Raw genomic sequence first — 27,884 nt, 5'->3', positions numbered from 1 at the left:
TGCTTTTTCTTTTTTTAAAACACTGGATATTAACCCTTGAAGGATGCTACCACCATAAGCCCACTGGACTGCAGCATTACTTGTTTAGGGAAGGCTGAACTCCAACAACAGATGGAAAACAGTATTTTTCTTGCTCTTGAAGACATCATTATTTTCTAACAACTTTACAGAAAAAAATGTTCTACACAGCTGAACAAATTGGTTCTTAAGTATTTCCTTCACTAGTAGTAGAAACTTTTTAGAAAGGGGGGTACAGAAAGTATATACACTGTGCCCTGTTCAGTAACATCTACTTTATTTTATTAAGATGACAAGGGTCCAGAAGGACATACAGAAAAACATTATGACATCAATTTCATCATTTTGGAGATGCATTTATTTTCCTCCATAAGCTAAGTAAGGCTACAATATTGGTTTAAAAACTATTGTCCTTTCGTCCTTTATATTCATAAAAACAGTTTAAAAAGCAGTTTTACAAATTATTAAAAAGTGTACTTCAAAAGTAAACACAGTTTCCATCATTTTGCCCATAGGGAAAATGAAATACAAATGATTCACATATGGTTTTAACCATTCTACTTAGCTATTGTTGTAGCTTCTTTTTCTTTTTTTCTGGTTCGTTGTTGCTGCTCATCGCAGTAGAGAACTGTGCAGGCACATCATTTCCCAGTATCTACAGTAAAACAAAAAGAAGTCAAAACTGAATTTTAGCTTATATTATGCTTATAATACTTGAATTTATCTCCTACAAGTACTCTATCAACATGGGAAAATACTACAGTAATCATCTAAAAAGGACTCTACCATCATGATGCATCTATCACAGCTAGAACACTAAACTGGAGCTGGAAAAATAAGGGAGATACAAGAAGCAGCATCCCTCCCCCCTGAAGTGCCATCCATTCTTTTGCACAAGATTATGGTGCAATACATACCTTAGCAAACAATTAAAAGCTAGTGCGCATGAGTGAGGGAGAGGTGAAAAGGTCTCAAAAGCAAAATGAAAATTGTTAGGTTACAACAATCCCAACTCTAGTGTTTTCCTGAAGTGCCATTACTGTCAAACAGGCCCTGCCAGGCTCAGTACGTGGCTCAGGATACTGCACAGTAAAAACAGCTTTAGCTTTGGTAGAAGCTATGAGAATTTCAAAACAAGTAGAAAACAGACCATCTAGAACAAGGAGGAAATGGAGAAAAGCCTGTACCTTTACAGAGGTAGGCTGAATTGTCCTCTAGGAAAGAGGTGGTTAAGAAGTGCTTTCTTTGGGAACAGGAAGTTGTAGCATGCAAGCAAAAGTGAAGCAGCTTTAGAATGAAGCACCCTTCATTTAAGTAGGGCTCACAAAAGAATTGGACCAACAGCCATCCACATGAATGTTCTGCTACACTCAAGACAACCTGTGATGCCTGATGAATGAAGAGGTGATGGGTACTTCAGGAGTTTGATGCAAGGAAACTGATCGCTAGGACTTCAATGCCAAGTTACATGAATGTGACAAAAATATACATCATTAAAAGAGGCATGCTGAAGACAAGTTATGTTCTAATAAGATTAAATTAATTGTACTAGAGTAACACAGTTATCAATGCTAAAATTAAAAAAAAATACCTCTATTATTAACACTAGCACTTACGGCTAGGTTTTTGGTCAGCTAGCTAGGATGGGAATAATGATGACAAGCTGCAGAGCTCATTAAGTACCCTCAATAAGTAAATGTCACAAGAAGGCACTAAGACACTCTAGCTTTCTAGATGCTATAACACTGCATTTCTTAGAACAAAGACTTACAGACTCCATGAAAAACAACTCTTGCCTGAGATCCTGCTTAAGAGATTACCCACAGAATCATCCTTGTAATACTCATTTCAGTGTACTTATTCAAATACACCATCATGGTAGAAGCAAAAAAAAAAAAAAACAAAAAAAACTTAAAATGTATTACAGCAGTAATATCAAGGGATTGAATGACACCTTCATTAAAGGTGGTGCAAAAATGGTAGAATGCTTTCAGAGTGAGATGGAACTTAAAAAAAAAACTGACTGGGAGTCATATACAATTTATTAATAGAATTAAGAGGACAGTTTAAAAAAAAAAAAAAGTGAGTAGAGAGATTTGTATTACAAGTCAAGAAAGATCCTTTAAATGAAAATCCTATTCAAATGAAGAGATAAGTACAAAACTGAGTGTAAAAGAAGTTAAGGCCTAGATCAAAAACAAAACAAAAAACAACCTGCTATAGACAACTATAATTTCATAAAAAGATCTTCAGAACAAATGAGGTAAAGAGTAATAATGACATTGTGAAGTCCTGCCACTTTCCATCCATTCTAAAAGCAAGTAGAAAAAATGTCAGCTAGCAAAGGTTCATGTGTATAAGCTCATTGCTTCAAGTTGGTCTGAATACCAGAAAGAATGCACAACGATGCAAAGTGTTCTCATCTAATGCCATAAAGAACAGAAAATTTGATCCTGTATGTATCGGTGTCATGAGTAAAGTATATGGAATTGAGTAGCATAGGAATGGTAAATGGATTTAATAAATGAGTACTGTTTTTCCTATATTATGAAAAGCATGTTATCAAATAACAGTATTAGGCGTCAGGCTTGAAAAAAAGAGTAAGTTGTTTTTTTTTTTCCCCATATATAGTTAGTGACTTGCGGAACACTCTTAACAAGACACTGAGAGAGCCAGAAGTGTAAGTTAGGGCAGCGGGTGGGTGTCGTTGAACAAATTCACAGAACAAGACTCCATCATTATCACCAGAACATTTCTCAGTGAGATCATATGCAAGTCCCACGTTGCTGAAAGCTTTGAATGGACACAAAGCGAATGTGTATGTGTGTGTTTTTTTTTGTTTTTTTTTTGTTTTTTTTTAGTACTACAAATGTCTACTCCTGTTCTTTGAAATCATGAGGACTGCTTGTCACCAGACATCAAAATATTTGCATGCATTTGGAAACAGATGATTTCTCAGAAAAAAAAAAAAAAAAACAAAAAACTAACATATTTGTATAAACAACAAGGACCTGTCATTTATCTTCACTTTTCTTTTTCCTTCGTAATTACATATACTCGTTATGTATACTCAATACTGCAACCATCTGTTTACCAAGAGTCACATGCAGCTTGTATGAAAGTACATGATCTTGTAATGCCATGGAAAACACTCAGCAGGCCTGAGGTATGAGCCCTGGTGAAGACCCCCGAGTCCCAGATGCAGTGAAAATCAGCCAAAGTCAGAAATAGTCTTACGACCAGACATACACTTACTAGGACATTATAGGTCTTACAACATTATCAAGAGAGACTTTCATATTGTGGAATTTGTGGTAAAAAAGGACTGCTATTTATACACCTCTCCATGCTCAATCATGCCATTTCCTTCTGAGCTACCTAGCATAGCTGGGCAGTAGTTTACTAGAGTTAAAAAAAAGTTCCAAGTTTTGGAAGAATTTCAAAGAGGAGATCTGATTACAGAACCATGAAACTTAAGAGATAGTATTTCAGTGAATCATCATCTTTCCCGTCACTGGAAATATTCCTGATGGGCCAAGAAAGGAAGTTTAATTTAAAACCCTTTATCCTTTTCAACAGTCAGTAAAAAACAGATCTGTGTTTTATTGAGAGTAGATAAGAAGCAAATAACTACATTCTGCTGATGTGTTTTTTTTTTTTTTTTTTTTTCCTTTTAGGATAAATTTTACTTTATCCTAAAATTTTAAGATTACTGAAAGGTAATATGCTGCTATAAATCACAAAGCTTTTGTCTTACCTTTGGTTCTACCAATACCATCCGAATTTTCTGATGCTGGATGTTGGAAGCATCTAACATAATGTTCACTTTAACCTTGTCAAATACATGTAACGTTGTGTCTTCCACAGTAAGTGATGGTACCTAAATGTTAAAGTTTTGTATAAATACTTACTGCTTATAATATGTCTTACATTTTTATATCAATAAATATTTTTATACACAGTTTTTAATGTGTTCATTTTCATTGACATGTAATGAGTTACGGTGCTGAATGCCCAGAGTGTCATGGTATAGGTGCTATGTTTAATTTCTGGAATAGATATTAATATCTAATAATCCAAGTAAATACCACACATTCCTCTGTTAGGACCATTTTTGTTTAAACTTATGAAGACCACAGTGACACTATTACCACAGATTAATGAACCTGAAATTAGAAAAGTCTCTATTAACCATCTAACCCAACTAGAACAGATTTTAGTCAGTCTGCTCAATTAACATTTTTTTTTTTAAAAAAGGACAATTAATAAAGGTTACAAAACCTACTTCATTGTTGTAATCAAGTCTTGGTGTTGGTTTATCTTTTTCCTCAAAGAAGACTGTTCCTTCTAACCCATACTTGGGAATCAAAACCACAATTGCATTTTTTCTTACAAATAATATATATGCATCTTCATTCACCACTCCTTTGGTTTTGAAGAACAGCTGTAACAGAAGATACAATAAAAAAGTGTTAGAACATTCTCTTCTGGATGACAAATACACCAAATTAAAAAGAGTAAAACACTCAAGCAAATACAAATTTATACTTAGAGATAATTACTCACCATATATTTAAAAGCAGATTCATATCATTATATTAGCTACTTATAGTACCACTGCAGTATTAAACATTCATCATATTTATTAAAAAAAAAAAAAGTAAAAAGCATCCTCTAGATGCAATTCTAAATTTTTTCAGTACCAGCAATATAACATTGAAGCTTTTCCTCAAATAAACAGCATTCATTCTTAACGATTACTGCAGACTTATTGATCTACAAAGAACAACCTGATTATTACTACTCAGTATTTCCTTCCTTCCTTTAAGGGCACCGCGAATCCTCCATAGTTTGTACTCCCACCTCAACTACTTACCTGTGTATGGAATGCAACAGATGCTCTCTGTGCATATTGAGCCATTTTATGCCGGTAGTTGAGATTTTTACACAGATCTGATAGTTTATGTTTATCTGTAAGTTCTGGATAAGTACTGTCTGCTCCTATGGCCACTGCCAAAAGTCGATGTACTATAATGTCAGCATACCTGCAAAGACGATCAGTGACATGTCACATTATTTTGTATTACATTTCTGAATATAATTTTGTTTTTAGAAATCTTACAGATCAGAAAAATCTTTGTAATACCGATGGTCTGCTGACATCTCCCTGTATTAATTCAAGATCACATTCCCTTTATTGACCAAAGATATGCTCTGCAGAGAGAAAATAAACTACGTTGTTTTCTTTTTCATCTAAGAAAATCTTTACTACATTCTACCAGTACAGCTTGTATTGTTGAGCACTTAAAAGAAGAAATAAATAAAGCTTTATTCCTGGACTAAAGCATAAAAAATATGTTTCACCAATACAAATCTAAAGCTGAACAAATACATTATATTGTTTTAAATAAATACCACCAACAACTAAAATATTTCTTAACAAATAAATCACCTTTGTCCTCTAAAACTACCGTAAAATAAGTGTACCTTCTAATGGGTGAGGTAAAGTGGGTATAAATAGGTGAGGCTAAACCATAGTGATGAAAATCATTATCCATTCCAGAACAGAAATACACAGCTTGCATCATGCAGCGAGTGGTCAAAATTCGCAAGAGTGTATTTAGATACGGGAATGCAGGAGACTCAGCTTTGTCTAATGATTCAGCTAAAGCCTTGGCAGAATCAGTCTTAATTTCCAAATTCTGTAGGAAGGGAAAAAAAAAAAAGTCAGATATTACAAGCAAATATTAACATATCATTATTTGAATTTCAACACTTAAATCCATGCTGATCCTAGCAACAGTAACAAATATCATACCTGATAAATTCTGAAGTATAGACAACTTAAGGAATGACAGTGTTACAAATAAAGTCCCATGCATTCCTCATTATTATTATTTGTGTTCTATGCAAACAATGAAAACCTAAGTCAGTAGCCTACAAATTAGTTCTGTATGGATGCCAATATTAACAAATTTCTCTTCGTTTTATTGTTTTCCATCTCATTATTGGTTACAGGTATATAAAAAGGTATATAAAAAACAACTACCTATATATATATATAATTATATACATAAACATATATCTTTTTGAGTAATTAAAAGTAAATTTGGTTAATTAAGAGAACGTTCATCCATGGAAAGCCTTCCAAGTAAAATAGTACTTTTAAAATCATTTTCAGATTAGAAATGTGTGTGACCCAAACCTAAAAACTGTCTCAAAAATCACATACAGCTTAGCAATGAGAAATGTTTCACAGCACATAACATTAAAAAATAAAACAGACAGAAAGATTTGCTTTCTTTACCCAATAAAGTGTTTTTTTTTTGTTTGTTTGTTTGTTTTTTTTTTAAAGCAGAAGATTTCACCTAGAAGTGCAGGAACCTTGCTGCAGTTAAAAACTGTAGCAAGACACACTTTTACAGTACTGCTTTCCAACCCCTATTCTTTGGTAAGTGCCCAAACAGAGAGAAAGTGCAGCTTTTTTATCATACTAATTAAGTTAATTAATTATAAAACTTGCCTTGGACTTTGCTGCTTTCACAAGAATGTCATAATTCGATGGAGGAGGAGCTGGATGTTTCCGGAGCAGGGCAAACTCTGGGAACTCATCGTAAATTTTTTGTGCTACAGAGACATTGGCAAGCAACATGAACTCTTCAACCATGGAATTTGTTTCTCTGTCAACATAAAATATTTTGCATTGTTAGGAAAGCATTATTAGGTATTTTTTTTGTGTCTAATGAAGAAAAATTTTACCATCCTATCAATATTATGTATTAGCATCTAGTAAACCAGTATTTTTGAACATACAGTACAAGCAGACAAACATTTTTAAGAGCAAAAACACACCAAATATTTAGTAAAGTTCAAACACTGGGGCAGAAGGAAAAAAAATCAAAATATTCTAAAATAACAAATGAAGAGAAAAATGCTCTTTAAGATAGCATTGCCCAACAGATGAGCTGCTTCTTCCTAAGAACACTATTCAAACATGTGTATGAAGCTTAAAAGCACCATATTGCACACGATGAAGTCATGACAATGGACACAACTTGCTGCAGATTTTAGCACAGAAACTGCGTAGCAGCATGACAGAAAGTAATTAAACAGATCCAGAAATTGCATGAGTAGCTCTTCTTCTGAAACTCCTCAATAATACTGCTGATATCACTCTGCAAATGTGCAGTAAATTGTTCTGTTGTTAAAGTTTCAGTACTCCATGACTCCAAATTCTACTTTCTTTCCCTTGTTAGTACCAGCAGAAGAGCTTCAGAGAGGTCAGTGGGATGTAGACAATCGGTAACCCAGTGCTCCCTTAAATCAGTAGCAAAGACTTAAGTTCATATACAAAGCATTCATTTAATAGCTTACTTCATAAATACTGTAGTAAAAAACAGATTAACTGTCTTTTCTAGGATTATTGACTTGCACTGTTATATAAACCTTGTACATTATTAAGTAAATGCTGTTAGTTAAATATACCTTAATTCCATCCCTGCCCCAAATTAAGCAATTGAGGAAAATAAAAAGGCATACTTAAGTTCCTTAGTTTGCAGATCAATAGGATCATGAGTTTCACTGTCCATGTGGAAACGAACTTCTGGTGAGGAAAGTGTCAAAGCTCTGGAAGACAATTAAGAAGTATTAATGAATTACAGTAAAGCAGAAACAGCAGCAGAGTTGCAGGTCTATGCACAGCACCTACGTTTGTTCTGAAAAACATAACAAAACAAGACTGGAATTGATGTTCAAAATAGCCAAAATTATGATGCTGCCACACATCACAATTAGCTTCCACAATTTCAAATTTAAAATGCTACTCCTTTGGTTGTTTCCATAATGACTGTAAGAGAGCCATATTGCTGATTCATTTAGCAAAGGAAAAATTAACACCCCAAGTTTGTGTTTTTAGGGGAACAAAGATAACTGTTTTTCTGCAAATCAAAGTGGCAAAATACTTTTCTTTCCAAAGATTTTCACTGGAAAAACGAACACATCATCAACATATAATTTCACAGTTGTAAATAGACAAAAAATGGGGGGAGGGGGGAGGTAACAGCAACACTGTGTGGTTTACCCATTATCAATTCTCTTCTTCTTCAGAATTTTTGCTAACTTGTTTAGTCCACGTAAGCTGACAGTAATATCGTCATTCATTGTTGCTGAATCAATTCTCATCTGTGCTTCAGCATACGTGAGAGAAGCCTTGAAGAGGTTAAAAGAAAAGACATACTTAACTGAGCACTGAAAAGAAAAACACATTTCTGTCTTGCAGAAACTGCAGTTTGTCGTCAAAGCTGGTTCCCAGTAATACAAAATTTTATATTCAACACCTCAATGTATGTCATTTACAAAGACTAAAGGACAAAACAGGACAGATCTTTGGAAGACCCTAAGAAAACTCAAGTGTTCACGGTGCTTTTTTAATGCTGATAACAGACATATTTTATACGTTAGAGGTCTGATTTTACTGAACTGTATTAAACACATACAGACTCTAATGAATTTATCTAAATGGCTAGCTGGTGTAAACCAACCATGCCAATAAATATCAAAACACTTATACTACTTAAGCAAATTACCATAATAAAGTAATTGCAGAAAAAAACATTGCAGCCATAGATGTTCAGAAGAGGGCAGAATACAAGAATTTCCTTTATTTTAGGATTTAAGCATGATTTTCTAATTCCAAGAAAGTACATCAATATCAGAAATGAGAAAAAAACCCTTCAGTATAAAGTCTGATGATCACTGCTTTTGTAAAAAGGTCTACAGCTTTTTAAAATAATATATATTCATGTGACTAACCTTGGAATTAATAATACTCTTTGTAAATCTGGTTTTTAGAATTTCAGCATTATGGTTCATCTCCCATACACATGAAAATGCAAGCCTATGAGAGGGGGGTGGAAAATCTGTTAAAATCCACATGCGCACATCTGAAGTTTCTTGTCAGGATTGAAGTATGGATCGTATACATATACCTGTCCACATTTGATCTTAAGGAGCATAAATTGGAACTCAGTAACTCTGGAACCATATCAATCCTCTGCAAAATAATGAATAAAAAGCATGACTAGTCATAAATACTTAATGTTGTAATAAAAGCTTGGAAATAATTTGATTTTCTCACTATAAAAGCTCAGATTTGTGAAAGAAAGGTGCACTACTTTAGAGAAAACTCATTCCAAGATCTATTTTAGCTATTTATTGTTTTAATAGCAGTTATTTCTAAGAACCAGGACAGTGCGAAATAATGTACAGTTTTAAAGAATACAGACCATAGGAAACAGAGATTTAACTATCATAAGGAAAAAACAATGGAAATGACAGAAAACAGGTCACTTCTTTTGCAGTTTCAGATCTATATTAAAACAGAAGTCAAGTTTTAGAGCGTGTTATTTCTTGCATCAAACAGAAATTGAAAGGCATATTCTCTATGTAATTGGTTTTAAAAAAGAAGTCTTGCTGTGTAGAATGAGGGAACTCAACTTCATTTTGATAATTATGCAAATTAAGCGCATCCCAAAGGAGCTTTTCTTTCTTAGTTTAGAGATAGTGGCTCTACTCCTAAGAATTTAAAAGGGAAAGCAATGAAAAATTAATTGTACAAAAAGCTGTCTATATAGAAAACTCACTTTTTCACACAGATACACAGTTGTTCCTCTTTTTGCTGACTCCTCATCCAAAGCATTTCCTGGGCGAATAAAATGACTGACATCTGCAATATGTACACCAACCTTAAGAAAACAAAACAACAAAACAAAAAACCAACAAGCATCACATTAGACATCTTATGAAACAATTAGGTCTCAACATGAAATAAACTTTCTCAGGTTTTTATTTACAAGCCAATTTACCTATTTCCTGTTCCCTCCAGCATATCCTATATTTATCAGTAGGTATAGTTATAAGCTCTTAAATTAAAAAAAAAAGAATTGTAGCAATTATGCAAAATAAGGACATGCATATATTTAGTGGAAAATTGCGTTCATTACCAATGCAACTCTTCTTGCCTAGGGCCTCAAACAACCTGTTTTTTCAAGGCTCATTGCAATTTTTTTTTTTCTTTTTTCTGTTTGCCTGACCTTCAGTGTTGACATTCTCTGCTATTACAACTACAGATTAACTTATAGCAAAGAAAGCACAACTGAATCAGATATAATGGTGCAGAGAGCTAGTGTTAATCCTGTAGCTTTTTAATGCCTTTTTAATCAGTCCTTGGCTATTACAGCTGTAACTGCACTCTACTAGCACTTTCCTATCCTAGCTTCAGATATCCATGTTTACACTTGGCTAAAGCAGTAAATAAATTGTTACTTTCTCATAGTAGATGAGCTGACAGCAGGGTGAATTTAGAAAAGATTCAATTCCCACTTTTGATAGAATGTCTCTTTTTTTATTCCCATCTTACAGTTGTACAAACACCAGTAATTTTTTTCACAACAGATCTTGAGCTTTGCTGGTATCAGTTACTATTACCAATACTGCACTGCTTGTAAAATATATAGTAAATGACTAGTTTGACAAAACAAAGAACCCACCTCCAGATTTCCGTTTTCCATTTCTCTACAGTGTAATGCATCATCAATATCCGTACAACCAGGAGGATCAACACTACAAACACACAGATGTCTCAAGTCCTCCCTGTATATCATATCCTGAAGTTAAAAAACAAAACAGAGGAAAAACCATCTTCCATATCAAAGTAGAAATGATCATTCAAAAGGCACTTTGCGTAAGATTTTCCAAAGCAACCAAACATTTAAAGAGTGGCTTTTATTTAGCATGATTTCCAGTGTTATTTATCTACAAGATGTATAAACTATAGTGATCAAAAAACAAACAACAACAAAAAAGAGATAGATGATGATCAAGTACTGCAACGTGTTTTTATAGCAAACAGGAGGAGAACGAATAAAACCACAATGCTTTCATCATCTCGGAATTAGCAGGACCAGGAATCGAGAATTTTCACATGAAATTGTGACTGGTGTCCAGCTAAATAAATCGTTTAGAATAACTGCTTACAAGTAACATTAGCTGTCCAGGGCTTACATATCTACACAGCTGGAAGGAACTGCACACTTTGGAGGTATCTACCTTTGTACAATGGCTACAAAAAGATCTTAGATACGTATCTTTGACTAGACAGCCAATGTTAGACAAGATCCGTCTGTTAGTTTCCAAGCTCGGAAGAAACGAGTATTGTGGGAGTGTGGCCACGGGGGGTCGGCAAACCCCACGGTTGGTGATAACATCGGATTCTTAACGATGAGGCCATCAGGAATGTAAAGAGTTCAGAGGAAACAAAGAAGGGTGACTCAGGAGACGCCTTGCCGTCTCGGGTTGCTTGTTCTCCAGCTCTTAAGACATGGAAGTTGCTGGATGTTTGCTGTTACCAGGCAAATTTGTTGACCAATACTGAGTGGGAAAGTACTGCTGTGGGGCGAATGGTATAAGAAGGGAGCCTGTCCTCAATGAGGGTTGAAGTTATGCCCTCAATAAAAGAGTGCTAAAGTTATGTCATCAATAAAGAAGTAGTAGTTATTGATCCTAAAAGAACCCTGGTGTGGTCATTACGCCACAAATGGCGCCCAAACAGGGACATGAAGTACAGGGACAACCTGAAGAGCAGGGACAAGCTAACAGAACATGGACAAAAACAAAGGAGGAATGAACAGGGACAGGCTAGCAGAACAGGGACCAGGACAGGACCAGGGACAACGATCGCCTCATGAAGGTTTGGACAAACTCAGCAAACTGCCTGCTCAGAGAAGCTCGTACTGAAAGTCACTGGAAATAGGTGCACTGGAGCTGGAAACAAGCTCAAGCTGAGAGAAGCGGACCCGCGCACACAACTGCCTCTCACTGGTAAGCAGTTGTGCGCTATGGGGAATCATATGGCCTTACAAACAAAAAATGTCCTGGTAACCTTACAGCTTATGATCCTGAAACATGGGACCAAATTGAGGTCAAGGTGTGGGACTCTGCTACAAAAAACGACAAGGTTGTGGTGGGATTGTTCAGCACCTGGCAAGCAACCTCTGAAGCCTTAAAGAGCCATGTGGGGCCACAATCAGAAACGTGTGGTTTGCCAGACAGTGAGGGAGCTGCAGGCTCATTTACTGATCCGCCTGCTGTGCCATCGGCGCCCCCACTGCTACTGCCATCGCAGGCCTTTGCTGTTATGCCTCCTGGTGACCTGCACGTTCCTTTTGATTCAGGCCCTATAGGCCCTGAAAAGGAGCCGGATCTGTTTCCCTTCAATCCGGGAGGAACAGGATACATAGGGCCCGAAGGCTGAGTTGCTTAACAACTTAAAGCGAGACATACTGTTCCCACGACTAGCCCTGCAACTTGCCGGTGTTAATAATCAAGTAAGGATTACAATCAAGTAATCAAGCCTCTGGGTAAGGATTAAGGGATGAACAAATAAAGGGGATGCTATTGTGGGAGTCTATTACAGACCACCCAGTCAGGATGACAACGCCGATGAATTATTCTTTGCGGAACTGAGAGATGCCTTGAGATCAACTCCCCTATTCCTTATGGGGGACTTCAACTTGCCAGACATCAACTGGGATCACCACATTGGCGACACAAGCAAGTCCAGGTCCATAAAGCACCTAGATGATAACTTCTTGGTGCAGGCGCTAAGGGAAGGTGCCCTCCTAGATCTGCTGCTGGAGAACAGAGAGGGTCTTGTGGGGGACATGGCAATTGGCAGCTGTCTCGGCCATAGCGACCATGAAGTGGTTGAGTTTAAAATTTTGGAGGCAATTTTCCTTCTGTCACCATAAACTTCAGCCTTGGATATGGGGAAAGCAGACTTCAGGCTGCTCAGGGAACTAGTCAGTAAGGTGCCCTGGGAAACTGCTTCTGAAGGCATGGTGTCCATCAGTGCTGGTCAGTCTTTAAGCATTGCCTCCTTTTTGGAGGATCAGGCAATTCCAAAATACTGGAAGTCAAGCAGGCGGGGCAGAGGGCCAGACTAGCTGACCAGGAATCTTCTCTTGGAGCTTAAGCAATAAAAGAAAATGTATGGCTGCTAGAAGGAGGGTCAGGCGACGTGGAAGGAATACAGGGACATCGTTCATTTTTGTAGTGAGAAAATTTCTGTGGCCAAAGCCCAACTAGAGTTGAAGCTGGCCAAGTCTGTGGGAGACAACAAAAAGTTTTTTTTTTGTAGATATGTGAATAGAAAGAGGAGGACCAAAGAAAACATAGGTCCGCTCCTTGATGGGGAAGATCACCTCACAGACAAGGACATAGGCAAAGCAGAGATGTTTAATGCCTTCTTTGCCTCCGTCTTCAACACTGATGATGGGCTTCAGGACCCAAGGTGCCCTGAGCTGGAGGACCATGATGGTAGGAATGATAAACTCCCAACCAACCCTGACCGTGTGCGGGATTTGCTGCTCCACCTGGATCCATACAAGTCCATGGGTCCGGATGGGATTCATCCTGGGGTGCTTAAAGAGCTGGCTGATGCCATTATGGGCCCTCTCTCAATTATGTTTCAATGATCTTGGGAATCTGGAGAGGTCCCGGTAGACTGGAAGCTGGCAAACGTTGTGCCAATTTTCAAGAAGGGCAAGAAGGAAGACCCTAGCAATTACAGGCCTGTCAGTCTCACATCAGTGCCTGGTAAAACTATGTAGATTATTCTTGAAGTTATTGAAGCACACCTGGGGGACAATGCAGTCATTGGTCCCAGCCAACATAGGTTCACAAGGGGTAGATCCTGTCGACCAAGGGAAACCAGCTGATGTGATCTTTTTGGACTTTAGCAAAGCTTTAGACACAGTTTCCCATAGGATCCTACTGGACAAAATGTCCAGCATACACCTAAACAAAAACATCATACGATGGGTGAGCAATCTGCTGATGGGCAGGGCTCAAAGGGTTGTGGTAAATGGGGCCACATCAGGCTGGCAGATGGTCACTAGTGGGGTCCCTCAAGGCTCCATTTTAGGGCCAGTCCTCTTCAATGTTTTTATAAACGATTTGTATGCAGGACTAGAAGGTGGTTTGAGCAAATTTGCTGACAACACCAAACTTAGAGGAGTTGTAGACTCGGCTGAGGGTGGAAAGGCCTTGCAGAGAGATCTGGACAGATTGGAGAGTTGGGCAATCACCAACTGCATGAAGTTTAACAAGAGCAAGTGCTGGGTCCTGCACCTCGGATGGGGCAACCCTGGCCGTACATACAGAGTGATGAGACACTGGAGAGCAGCCCCACAGAGAGGGATCTGGGGGTTGTGGTTGACAGCAAGCTGAATGTGAGCCAGCAGTGTGCCCTGGCAGCCAGGAGGGCCAACCGTATCCTGGGATGCATCAAGCATGGCATTGCTAGTCGGTCGAGGGAAGGGATTGTCCTGCTCTACTCTGCACTGGTGTGGTCTTACCTTGAGTACTGTGTGCAGTTATGGGCAACACAGTACCAAAAGGATGTGAAACTGTTGGAGAGTGTTCAGAGGAGGGTGACAAAGATGGTGAAGGGCTTAGAGGGGAAGACATGAGGAGCGGCAGAGGTCACAGGGCCTGTTCAGCCTGGAGAAGAGGAGGCTGAGGGCAGAACTCATTGCAATCTACAGCTTCCTCTCAAGGGGGAGTGGAGGGGCAGGCACCGATCTATTCTTCTTAGTGACCAGTGATAGGACCCGCAGGAATGGTGTCAAGCTGAGGCAGGGGAGGTTTAGACTAGACATCAGGAAGAGGTTCTTCACCAAGAGGGTGGTCGCACACTGGAACAGGCTCCCCAGGTAAGTAGTCACTGCACCAAGCCTGTCTGAATTTGAGAAGCATTTGGACTGTGCACTTAGTCACATGGTGTAAAATTTTGGGTAGACCTGTGTGGTGCCAGGAGTTGGACTCGATGATCCTTATGGGTCCCTTCCAACTCAGGATATTCTATGATTCTATGATTCACAATTATTTGAATTGTAATCTCCCATCCTTGTCAAGTAATTTTGTTTTACATTTTAAATGAAACCTTCTGTAGTAGTAGTGGTAGTTGTTTATTTTTTTATTATTATTATTTTAAATTTTAAAGTGTCTATCCCTAACAAACAGTTTTAGCCAAAGACAAGAATCTTGCTGAAGCAGATATTGTTTCCACAGGAAATCAGGATAGAAGTCCAGAGAAAAATGGTTTTAGACAACATTTCTCCTCTATTTTTTGGACACGGGAATACCCAAGAATGTCACAGTGTTTGATTTGAAGGAGAAGGCATAGTAATTATTGTAATAATTAAAATCCATTACCTTTTCTGTAATGCTCCATGGCATTTTTGGTAGGAAACTAAGGACAGCCTGTGAAAAAGGTTGATGAGGGACATCATGTTCAAGCAAAAGAACTTCTGTCTCAGTCTCTTTATCTCCAGCACTTCCCAAGTTCTTTACAAAATGACCCTGAAAAACAACATACTATTTATATATATATATACACACACACAAATATATGTACAAATGCATACATGCATGAACATCAAGCAATACCATTTGCTCAGAAGTAATTAAATATTTGAAATGCTCCTAACATGAATACTTTAAAATGTATTTTTTCTAATGAATTAATTCTTTCTAACTCATTTTAAGTAGCGCGACCACAATGTAGCATATACTGAAGATGCATAACGTGCTACTATTGAGTAGCACACTTCTGTAACTTGGAAACGTGTCTGGCCTTATTTAACGATCTAGCTAGCATAAAACAGATTTGTATTCATTATTGGAATAGTTGGTGTATATGATAGTGTTTCAAGAAAGCCAAATCACTGTGACGCATTTGCAGCTTTAAGGTATTCCTGCAGATACTGTTTCATTCTCTAGAAATTTTTTAAAGTGTTATTTCCTCTCTTTTAATATACAGCATACATTCGCTCTATTAATACCTTAAGACTGTTGTGTCTGCATCTCTGAGACCTGCACAGAATTTGCTTCTTTGCACATGTGATACATGTGTTATGTACGTGAAAGTGAAAATATGCCTTTTTTTTTTTTTTTGTAACTACAGAGCTAATTTTTGTTTGGGTGTGAGCCATATTCAATATTCACATAAATAATTCCGCTCTCTACATAAGCCTTTCATGATTATATGCTATACTGCTGTTAGACATGCACACAGTTGTTTATTTTGCCAGGATGACAAACTGCTGAGACTTCATGCACATCTCAAACAGCCCTATTGGTCTTTCAGTCCTACTGGGACTTGAACATGACGGAGTTGATAAAGCTCAGGATACCCACCACTGGGTAACAGAGATGTTATACATAGAAATGAGGGCTACATCTATACTAACAAGCTGAACAGGAGCAGGTATAAGTTTGCTGTCTGGCCTGCAGGCATCTGTAATGAATAAAGGAATAGAATAGCTCAGTTAGAAGGGGACCTACAAGTCCAACTGCCAATAGTGTTTGATCAAAAGTAATTAAATATTTGAGACTATTATTCCGTAGATTATTAGTATTAAATTAGTTATTAAATTACACAGTAGGAGTCATATTTTCTTCTTCATTTAACCTTCTCATCTTAAACAACTGATTCAGGAAGTCTAAACTTTTTCTTTTCTTTTCTTTTGCTTCAGCAGTACTAAATTCTCCAAAGTTAAAACTGAAAAAACTGTAAATATGGCAATTCAGTTTTGCAGGAAAGAAAATTGTTGCCACAAGCCACAAAACAACTAAGGTTTAATTTGTCTATGAATTTGTGCTGCACCATACATCCCACTCCCTAATACTTTAACTCCCACCTCCCATCCTCTGCAGCAATGCTGTTTGCCTTAAAACACTCTTTCTGTACGTTCTGAGTTTCCTCCATACCTGTAAATGTGCCTGAGACACCTGTGCTCTCGCTACAAACTACACACTCTTACACAAGCCAGTGGAAGCCCCTTCCAAACCTAGTGTTCAGCACAAATTGAAGCTTATGTCCAAACTTTCTCTTATATTTTCCTATTTATTTATATAGAACTTTTAAGAACTTAATTACCTGCAACTCTGCCCCACCTGATAATTTGACTGAATTAGGCCCATATGCCTAAAACTACTTGCCAGGATGCTGATCAACATGTAGATGAACAAAGCCAGAAGAAAAAAGTTGACATTTCTAGGAAGCCAGACTAAAACAAGGTAGTCCCTAGTTAGTCTAGGTAGTCCCTAGATAAAGCACCATAGTTAGGAAGTATAGGTTCATTGCAGAACCTGAAGACTGGGTTTTTTGGTTTGATAACATGTAATTTTGGGGGCAGCAAGAGTAAACTAAATTATTTAGGGACTTCCTTAATTTGCACCATTAAAGAACAGTATACAAAGAACTTTAGAAATTCACGTCAACACCTGAAGTTACTCAGCATTACAGATAATAATAAACATCTTACCTAATAAGTACAAGTCAAATAGATAAAAGTTCAGAAGGAAACACAAACTTACGTTAGGATACCTAGAATTCCTGGGCCAACCATCAATTGCAACAATTATTCTTTGTCCTTCCAGAGTATCTGCTTGTCTTGTTTCTATTCGAATACGAGGAATCCTGCGATCAGCTGGCGTAAACAAGTGCCGCCTTGCCTATAAGCAGTCAGAAAAAGGAACAAATAACTTCTAATTAAAATAATAATAATAATAGTAAAAATCTACTCTTACAATAGCTTTATTACCTTACCTCTTTGATCTGTGATTTGGAAAGCATGCCACAGAATGGTCGCCAGTTTCGTTTTATAATGCCCACTACTTTTCCTGTGGGTCTCAGCATGCTCTTGTTAACAGAAGTCTTCAACTGGTACAAAACAAAGGGGGGAAAATACACAGAACTGTTTGAACTCGTTAACGTGTTTGATTACAGCACATATCTCAAAACCTTGGTGGTAACAGGTTAGGTTATTGCTATAATGCCATAAACTTATTATGGCTTCATAAACAGAACAATTAGTATTTGAAATGTGACAAACTTTACTCTGTAAGGATTTTTATGGACATAATTTCAGAACAAAGAACAGCAGACAAAAAGACTGAAGAAATGTTATCTTCTGCTGTCTCAGTTTGTTCCCCAAGTATCTCCATTTTCTTTTCCAACCTATTCTTTTATTTTTTAATGAGTCTTTTTAATGTTGCTTGAAAATTCTCCAGTAATTCTAAACACCGTAATAAATATGTTCCAATGAAATTCAGTGGAAATATTCTGTTTTCCAAGAAACACAAATATTTGTTGGACAGGATATATATACATGCATACACGCTAAGCAGAATTACTGCTAATAGCTGAGGAGTATGTTACAACTGGTTCCAAATACATCCAATGCCATTAAAAGCTGACTCTCATTGTAATACCATATCTGCTCCTATTCCAGCAACTCCTAATCTACACATCAGCATATAGCTTTGCATTTTGCAACCTGGCTACCACTCAGAAACATTGGAATTATGTAATTTAACAAAATGATCTGGGAATATCTGATAGGGATTAATACCCCTCAAAAAAGCACCCATTTTATACATGTATTCACATAGCCAATGCAACTGTAGGACTAGAATAAACATTTAAGTTTCCAAGATTTTTTGAGATAATTACAGCTTTTAGGAGGCAGTATTAAAAAGATGCACAAATCTAAAACCTAATGATCAGGATATTACAGATTTTGTCTCTCTTGACAGAGAGAAGTTAAAAAACAAACAAACAAAAACATACAATGTTTTCTTTCTCCTCTTCAGTTTCAACATCATCTTCATTCTGGCCATCATCTTGCAAGACCACTGAGGATGGTGCCACCCATTCATCTTTTGCCAACAACTCCACAGCTACAATATCTTCATGAACTGCTCGGTTTAAATGTTTAAGACCTTGTATAATTATCTGGATTTTTAAAAGACAAAATGAAAACCGTCACGATGATAGCAACAAAAGATCTAAATCAAAGCAGCATAATGGAACAGTATACATGTACAACAGGCTCTGTACTCTAAAGAATGTTTAAACAATTTTTTTTTTCCACTCTGTAGGCTTATTTTCACACTGATATTACTTCAGGATTCCAACAGTCTCTCCAAAACCATCTGCTTTCACTGGACTTTAAAAAAATATAATCAGGCAATTCTATTTTTGCGGGCTAGAGGCCTCCACACGCTACCAGGAAATTGGAGTTAAGAGTCAGAGAGCATAAGAAGCACATCCAGCTGCCACCAGAAATAGGGACAACTGCTGCTGCTTGGAAAGTGTCTGTACAACTGTACCAACAGTTGTAGGGACATAATCCGGTATCACAGAATCATCTAGGTTGGAAGAGACCTCCACAATCACCGAGTCCAACCTCTGACCTAACACTAACAAGTCCTCCACTAAACCATATTGCTAAGCTCTACATCTAAACGTCTTTTAAAGACCTCCAGGAATGGTGATTCAACCACTTCCCTGGGCAGCCCATTCCAATGCCTAACAACTCTTTCAGTAAAGAAGTTCTTCCAAATATCCAACCTAAACCTCCCCTGGTGCAACTTTAGCCCATTCCCCCTCGTCCTGTCACCAGGCACGTGGGAGAATAGACCAATCCCCACCTCGCTACAGCCTCCTTTCAGGTACCTGTAGAGTGCAATAAGGTCGCCCCTGAGTCTCCTCTTCTCCAGGCTGAACAACCCCAGCTCCCTCAGCCGCTCCTCGTAAGACTTGTTCTCCAGACCCCTCACCAGCTTCCTTGCCCTTCTCTGGACTCGCTCGAGCACCTCCATGTCCTTCTTGTAGTGAGGGGCCCAAAACTGAACACAGCACTCAAGGTGTAGCCTCACCAGAGCTGAGTACAGGGGGACCATCACTTCCCTGGACCTGCTGGCCACGCTGTTTCTTATACAAGCCAGGATGCTGCTGGCCTTCTTGGCCGCCTGAGCACACTGCTGGCTCATATTCAGCCGACTGTCAACCAATACTCCCAGGTCCTTCTCTGCCAGGCAGCTTTCTAACCACACATCTCCCAGCCTGTAGCTCTGCTTGGGATTGTTGTGCCCCAGGTGCAGGACCCGGCACTTGGCCTTGTTGAACTTCATACCGTTGGCCTCAGCCCATCGGTCCAGCCTATCCAGATCCTCCTGCAGAGCCTTCCTACCCTCGAGCAGATTGACACACGCACCTAACTTGGTGTCATCTGCAAACTTGCTGAGGGTGCACTCAATCCCCTCATCCAGATCATCGATGAAGATGTTAAAGAGGACTGGTCCCAGTACCGAGCCCTGGGGGACTCCACTAGTGACCAGCCTCCAATTGGATTTAACTCCATTTACCACAACTCTTTGGGCCTGGCTACCCAGCCAGTTTCTAACCCAACAAAGCATACGCCAGTCCAAGACAAGAGCAGCCAGTTTCTTGGGGAGAATGCTGTGGGGGACGGTGTCAAAAGCCTTACTGAAGTCAAGGTAGACCACATCCACAGCCTTTCCCTCATCCACTAAGCGTGTCACCTTGTCATAGAAGGAGATCAGGTTAATCAAGCAGGACCTGCCCTTCATAAACCCATGCTGACTGGGCCTGATCGCCTACTTGCCCTGCAAGTGCCATGTGATGACACTCAAGATAATCTGCTCCAAGAGCTTCCCTGACACTGAGGTCAAACTAACAGGCCTATAGTTTACTAGGTCTACCTTCCGGCCCTTCTTGTAGATGGGCATCACGTTTGCTAGCCGCCAGTCGAATGGGACCTCCCCCGATAGCCAGGACTGCCGATAAATGATGGAAAGCGGCTTGGCCAGCTCTTCTGCCAGTTCTTGCAGTACCCTCGGGTGGATCCCATCCGGCCCAATCAACTTGCATACATCCAAATGCTGCAGCAGGTCTCCAAACATTTCCTCGTGGATTGTGAGGGCCACATCCTGCTCCCCATCCCCTTCCACCAGCTCAGGGTACTGGGTATCTAGAGAAAAACTAGCCTTGCCGGTAAAGACTGAGGCAAAGAAGTCATTAAGCACCTCAGCCTTTTCCTCATCTCTTGTAACTAAGTTTCCCCCGGCATCCAGTAAAGGATGGAGATTCTCCTTAGTCCTCCTTTTCATGTTAATGCATTTATAAAAACATTTTCTGTTATCTTTAACAGCATTAGCCAGATTGAGATCTGGATGAGCTTTGGCCTTTCTAATTTTGTCCCTACACATCCTTACAACATCCTTATAATCCTTCTGTGCGGCCTGCCCTCTTTTCCAAAGATCATAAACCCTCTTTTTTTTTTTTTTTCTCCTAAGCTCGAGCCACAACTCTCTGTTCAGCCAGGCCGGTCTTCTTCCATGCCAGCTCATCTTTGGGCACATTGGGACAGACCACTCCTGAGCCTTTACGATTTCCTTCTTGAGTGCCCAGCCTTCCTGGACTCCTATGCCCTTCAGAACTGCCTCCCAAGGGACTCTGCCAACCAGTGTCCTGGACAGCTCCAAGTCTGCCCTCCACAAGTCCAAGACAGCAGTTTTACTGGTCCCCCCCTGACTTCACCAAGAATAGAGAACTCTACCATTTCACGGTCACTCTGCCCAAGACAGCTCCCGACCACATCTCCCACCAGTCCTTCTCAGTTTGTGAACAGAAAGTCCAGCGGGGCATCTCCCCTGGTAGGCTCACTAACCAGCTGTGTCAGCAAACTATCTTCCACACTCTCCAGAAACCTCCTAGGCTGCTTCCTCTGAGCTGTATTGCATTTCCAGGACATATCTGGGAAGTTGAAGTCCCCCACGAGGGCAAGAGCTGACGATTTCACAACTTTTGCCAGCTGCCTGATGAATTCCTCATCTGTCTCCTCATCCTGGTTTGGCAGTCTGTAACAGGCTTTCCCACCAATCCTAACCCACAGGGACTCAACCTTATCATTCCCAGTCTCAGCCTCGAGTTCCGCAACAAGAAAACACTCTCTAATACAGAGAGCCACACCACCACCCCTTCTGTGCTGCCTGTCCCTTCTGAAGAGCCTATAGCCAGTCATTGCAGCACTCCAGTCACGGGAGTGGTCCCAAGCAGGATAAACTTCTTGGAGGGGAACAGCCTGAAAACAGCAGGGCAAATAAAGCAAGAGAACCACGCAAGGGCTCACCACAGTTTTTCTCAAAATCCTCTGCAAAGTTGTTTCTCTTTCACCAAAAGTTTCAAAATGATTTAAGAAAAAATGTTATATCCCAGTCAACTGAAATAGCATTAAGAACTAAGATTCAGATTTTGTTATATGTATTTTATCAAACCACAAATTATACCTTTAAACAGGTTATTCTTTTTTTCAAAAAGGGCATATTTGGTATTTCAGCGGTCTATATCCACACAAACAAGGCAAAAAAATGTCAGAAAAACATGGAAAAAATAATATAACGTTCCTTTAACATCACGAGTCACAATGAAAGAATTACATTTTAGGTCATTACTGACATTGACTAAAATTCAAGTGTGAAGTTAAAATAAAAAACTCACCTCTTTGTTTTCTTCAGCATCTCCATGAACCCAAACAGTAGCTTCAAGATAATTATCTCTGCTTGCCCTATAGGTTCCTTGGAGGTAAATACCAGATTTTATTCCTTGCTGCAATCTGCTAAGCGGAAGGTGTTCTGGGAAAATTATTTTGCCACTTTCTATTTCTTTCTTTAAGGGAAAAAAAAAAATAGAGAGTCTTTTGTATCTGTAATAATTCCAAAACTGTCCTCAGAAACCTGAAACTCAAGCTAGCAAACTACAAAATTATAACTATGTGTACGAATGAACATGCACAATAATGAAAAACTATTATTAAGCAGTCATTTTTTCTAATGAAGCATAAAATCATAAAGAACATAGAAATATAATAATGCTAGGAAGATCTTTTCTCTTCCTGCTTGCCTGCAGTTACTTAAAAATTTACCACAGAAGTAAAATATGCATGTATGTTTGTTTATATTGACAAAATACATATTTGGTGAAGAAAATATTATCACAGTACTACATAGCAAAGAGTATAGCATACAGGGTAAGCAGCTGTATGAAACATGAAAACACACTACTAGGACTAAACTTTGAAACAGTTACTAAATTAAAGCTGAATGAATTGTAGATAACCCCTGAAAGTAGCAGTTTGGCTGCCCTCCACCTTCTTCCCACTCTTGTGTGTCATAGAATCATAGAACCACAGACTAGTTTGAGTTGGAAAGACCACCTATTTCCAAAACCCCTGCCATGGGCAGGGACACCTCCCACCAGACCAGGTTGCTCAAAGCCCCATACAGCCTGGCCTTGAACACTTCCAGGGATGGGGCATCCACAGCTTCTCTGGACAACCTGTGCCGGTGCATTGCCACCCTCAGAGGAAAGAATTTCTTCCTTATATCTTATCTAAACCTACCTTTTATTTTAAAGCCATTACTCCTTGACTTATCATTACACTCCCTGACAGAGAGTCCCTCCCCAGCTTTTCTGTAGGTCCCCTTCAGGTACTGGAAGGTTGCTGTAAGATGTCCCCAGAGCCTTCTTTTCTCTGGGCTGAAGAACCCCAACTCCCTCAGCCTGTCTTCACAGGAGAGGTGCTCCAGGCCTTTGATCATCCTGGTGGCCTTCCTCTGGACTTGTTCTAACAGGCCCATGTCCTTCCTGTGCTGGGGGCTCCAGAGCTGAACACCATACTCCGGGGGGGGTCTCATGAGAGGAGAGCAGAGGGGGAGAATCACCTCTCTCGACCTGCTAACCATGCTTCTTTTGATGTAGCCCAGGATACAGTTGACCTTCTGGGCTGCAAGTGCACCTTGCTGGCTCATGTTGAGCTTCTCATCAACCAACACCCCCAGGTCCTTCTTCTCAGGGCTGCTCTCAATCCATTCTGCACCCAGCCTGTATTTGTGCTTGGGATTGCCCCAGCCCAGATGCAGGACCTTGCACTTGGCCTTGTGTAACTTCATGGGGTTCACACAGGACCACCTCTCAAGCCTGTCCAGGTCCCTCTGGTGTGTTCCATTCCACTCTGTTAAAAGTAACTGATGGAATTAATCTTCCCTTTTATTGGTGGTGTTAGTTTTCAGCTATGTTAATCTTACATGAGCACCTCAACCTTAATTCTGATAAACACGGGACAAAGGGAATAGACAATGAAGTAACTCATCTTCAAGCTGCAGCATATACTTCTGTCCACTGACCACTAAATCAGATATTTTGCTAAAAAATGCTTTTGATACATAATAAATTAACACAAGCTTTCAAATAATAGCCAAAATAAGAAAAAAAAAAACAAACACAAAGATCAATTGGTTTGCAATAGACTTCTGAAGTTTTCAGTTTAGTTAAATAATTTCTAGTATTTATACAATTTGCTGAATCACAAGTTAACATTCTCAACCTCGTATCAATTACCTAAAGCAAGTGTTTTTTTCACAAATAAATAGGTGATACCTACTAATAAGTTTATAAGCAGCAGTAAAAATAGCTGCAATATTTTCTTTTCAGTTAGCAATAAGTTGTATTGTCAAAATGGTAATAAAGAGTTTTAATTTCTGAACCGATCCTAGTAGCCTGACATACAGCATCCAACAATAGACTGCAGAACATTTAAAAAAATAAATTAAGCACAAAAGAAAATAAAGACATACCCCTTCATCAGATATGCAAGCAAGACGATCTACAAGATCAGGATTAGCTATCAAGCTTTTTATATACTCCTCACCTACAAAAGCACACACACAAATAGTTATACAAGAGAGGTAATGAATTTAGGCATGAAGATACTGCTGAAATAGTGTATCCATGCAATAAATTAAACATACATGCCATTTAACTTACACGTATAAGCAGTTATCCCTTCCTCAAAGGCTTTCTCTTTATTATTTCTGTCATTTGTTAGAAAGATAACTTGGATCTCCTCATTCTGCATTTTTTTCAAGTGGTCATTGTACCATTTTACTGCTACCCGAATGGCTCTGTCGTTGCGGTCATTAGAACTTTCTCCTTGCTCTTGCTCTACGTATGTTTCTCTAAAGAAAAATAAAAAGTGGAAGGGGTGGTTAGCAAACCAAAGCCAAAAAAAAAAAATCCTAACATTTATCCATAGTCACATCTTTTTCAGACAAACAAGATTAAGATTGTAAAGCCAAATGAATCACTCCTGTACCAATTTTTAAAATGTGTAACACTAAAGACCACTGAAGAGTTAGGAGATAGGAGGGTCAAGAAAAATAGCAAGGAAGTGTTAATTTCTTACACAACCTCCTCACTGACAATTGAACAGCGTGCAAGATGAACACTGCTGCAACTATGATACTGCTGCAGTGGAAATTACTTACGAACATAAATACAGGCAAATTAATTGCATCTTCATTTCTTAGACCCTTCTGTCACTACCTGACTAACCGATTTTTGAATTCTACAGGTTGAGCTAGCATATTAATAAAGTATTGGAATATGTTTAAACGGAACACTGAAATAGAAGAGCATTATTCCATTGCACTGGTTAATGCTATTGCCCATAAAGTTTAGTCAATACCCTTCTCAGAATATGTATGTGCCTACAGCAGTTAAAAAATTAAAAAGCTCATGGAACATTCAATTATTTCCCAATGGGATTCTTTAGAATTATATAGTGCTGTGCACTAATTAGACTGACATGCCCATCTGATTTATTTGCCTAGTTCATGTGTTCCAGCTGTTTCCCAGCTTTTTAGCTGACATCTATACAACCTTATTATATCCTATTCTACACCTTACCGATGATGTTCATTGGTGAAAGAATAGAAATGTTTTTCCGGGTTTCCAATCACGTCTCTAATTCGTTTGTACACCGGTGCACTCCGATTCCTGACTTCTTGTAAAACTGTCTGTAGCACAATGACATTCTTGATAACAGGATCTTCAAGTATATCAATCTGAGGAAGAAAATGGAAATGCATCAGAATTGTTTTGTGTTTTTTTTTCTTTGTTTTTTTTCTGACAATAACATGATTTGAAATATTTGTTTGGTTAATATGCAAAAAACTAATGTGTGCTCACAAGCTATTCCTGCCATTCTCTCTTGCCATTGGGAATATGAAGTGAATAATAAGCTGCACCTTTCTGCTTGTGGGCAAAAAGCTCAGATTGGATTTTCCCATCTCTCTCTCTCTTTTTTTTTTTTTTTGTTTGTTTTTTTTTCTTTTAAATTTAGCACTGTTCTTTTTCTCTGCTCCTGACAGCCACGGTATACAACCATGTCCAAAAACCCATGCTCCTGTCAGGAGAAAAAGATGTGTGCTTCATTTCTGAGCTTGTGGCAAGCAACTGTGTAAACCCACCTCCAAAAAGAGACAAAAATGAGATACTGGGTGGCATGGCTGAAATAATTAAGAGCAATGCCAGATCAAGCTTCTCTGATGTATGTTTAGATGACCTAGAACAATGTATACAGGACAAGAAGCTTAATTCTATTCTACACACAAACTGAATTACCAGGCCAAGTGTTACTGTTGCAATCCTGTTCCAGTTACTAGACAAAACCTGTTCCTGTTTTTACTTGCATCCTGGCAAGTTCTCCAAGTCCTCTACAACATATGAAAACTTCACCAACAGACAACAAGAAGTTCACAGAGAATAGGCCGAAAACATCCACTCTCTTGCAGTTTTGGATGAAAACCCTTACTCACCGCTTTTGATATTGCTAACTACTAAAACATGAGAGCTCTGTGCCCCTCTCCTGAGTAAGGAATGACAGCATTCAGGACCCACATCTTCCAGCCTCCAACATCTGCAGGGGATATTGTACGTTCTACTGATGTACTCAACAGTATTAAAACAAACAAATTAAACACTGAGCTTGAGAATTCACCGTCTCACAGCCTGCTGTACTGCCTGTGTTGCCTAGACTTAAGACACTTTATAGTGATGGGTTGCAGAGTTCACCCCAAACTCATGGGGCTGTACCTGGGATAACTCCATTCATAACTCTATTCATCCATAACTCATAACTCATCCATAACTCTATTCATCACATGGGACCAACACCGCACTATAAAATTTGTAGCAGTCTCTGAAGGACAAGAGAGGTATTTAGGACTATAAAACACAAGAGGCCACCTCCCGTGGAGGATTCAGATCACTGCTTCAGCATCTGCTCACCCTCCCTGCCTTTCCACACCCACGCCAAACCAAAAAAAAAAAAAAATAACCGGGTTTCCACTCCCAGCGTTTCAGGCAGCGAAACCCTGTAAGGAGGAAGCAACCCAGAGCCAGGAGAGGCGGCAGGACAAGGGGAGCAGCTCCTCAGCCCGGGCTCAGCAGCCCCTGGGGAGGGGGCGCGGGGTAATGGCGCCCACGGGGGACTTAACGGCGGCCGCGGGGGAGCCCGGGGGGAGGCGTTGTGCTGTCCCCCGTCCCGGCTCACCTGGTGGAGGAGGAGGTTGGTGTCCGGCAGCAGGTAGTGCGGGCCGGGGCACAGGCTGCTGGCGGCGCCGCTGGGCCGCTCCTCCAAGACGCTGGGGCCGCCGTCGGGGCGCGGGGGGCAGAGCGGGCAGGCGGCGGCGCCGCAGGGGATGTCGTCGCGGAGGTAGTGCTCCCGCACCACCTTCAGCACGGAGCCAGCCCGGGTCCGCTTCAGGAAGGTCCGCGAGGTTAACATGGCGGCCGGCCGGCGGAAAGGCAGAACGAGTAGTGGAGGGAAGGTGGGAGGGGGGGGGGGGGGAAGATGGCGGAGGTCGCGTCGCCGCGGTGATGGCGTCGCGCAGCCGCGCTGAGGGGGAGGCGGGAGCGCGGCCGGGAGAGCGGTTGTGGGGCCGGTGGTGCTGTGTGGCGTCCTGCCGCCCTGGTGAGTCGGAGCCTGCCCCTCTCCAGGTCCTCTAGAAGCGTGCACTCGGCTGTGCTTCTCTGGAGCGAAACCCGCGGCCTGTCCCTGGCGGTGCCGTAAGTAGACGTGGGTGCTGAGCGAGCC

The 27,884-nt window shown here is 39.8% G+C and overlaps 1 protein-coding gene across 1 annotated transcript; it reads right to left on the bottom strand.

Annotated features, from left to right (window-relative positions):
- Positions 1–156: 156 nt before the first annotated feature.
- On the bottom strand, positions 157–27,604 carry DIS3 (DIS3 homolog, exosome endoribonuclease and 3'-5' exoribonuclease). The gene is made up of 21 exons (XM_035320733.1): positions 27,342–27,604; positions 25,694–25,851; positions 24,773–24,963; positions 24,583–24,656; positions 22,448–22,615; positions 18,713–18,877; positions 17,690–17,803; positions 17,458–17,595; positions 15,292–15,438; positions 10,566–10,682; positions 9,660–9,761; positions 9,006–9,070; positions 8,830–8,914; positions 8,099–8,226; positions 7,558–7,644; positions 6,542–6,698; positions 5,506–5,720; positions 4,895–5,063; positions 4,304–4,462; positions 3,776–3,898; positions 157–673 (listed from the first exon to the last, which is right to left on the bottom strand). The coding sequence occupies exons 1-21, from the start codon at positions 27,573–27,575 to the stop codon at positions 584–586; spliced, it is 2,886 nt and encodes a 961-aa protein (XP_035176624.1). The 5' UTR covers positions 27,576–27,604; the 3' UTR covers positions 157–583.
- Between the last annotated feature and the right edge of the window lie 280 nt (positions 27,605–27,884).

Source organism: Oxyura jamaicensis, chromosome 1 (genome assembly GCF_011077185.1).
Source record: "Oxyura jamaicensis isolate SHBP4307 breed ruddy duck chromosome 1, BPBGC_Ojam_1.0, whole genome shotgun sequence".
In the NCBI taxonomy this organism is placed as follows: Eukaryota; Metazoa; Chordata; class Aves; order Anseriformes; family Anatidae; genus Oxyura; species Oxyura jamaicensis.
The sequence above is the reverse complement of the archived record's forward strand: the minus strand, read 5'-3'. Positions and strand labels throughout refer to the sequence as shown.

What these genes read in the sequence shown, in the direction of transcription:
- DIS3 (XM_035320733.1), bottom strand. Translation starts at nt 27,575, where the DNA reads ATGTTAACCTCGCGGACCTTCCTGAAGCGGACCCGGGCTGGCTCCGTG. An exon ending in AAGAAGAGAATTGATAATGG is followed by an intron (nt 7,645 to 8,098) that starts GTAAACCACACA and finishes ATTGTCTTCCAG; the next exon opens with AGCTTTGACACTTTCCTCAC. An exon ending in TTTACCTCACCCATTAGAAG is followed by an intron (nt 5,064 to 5,505) that starts GTACACTTATTT and finishes TCGTCTTTGCAG; the next exon opens with GTATGCTGACATTATAGTAC.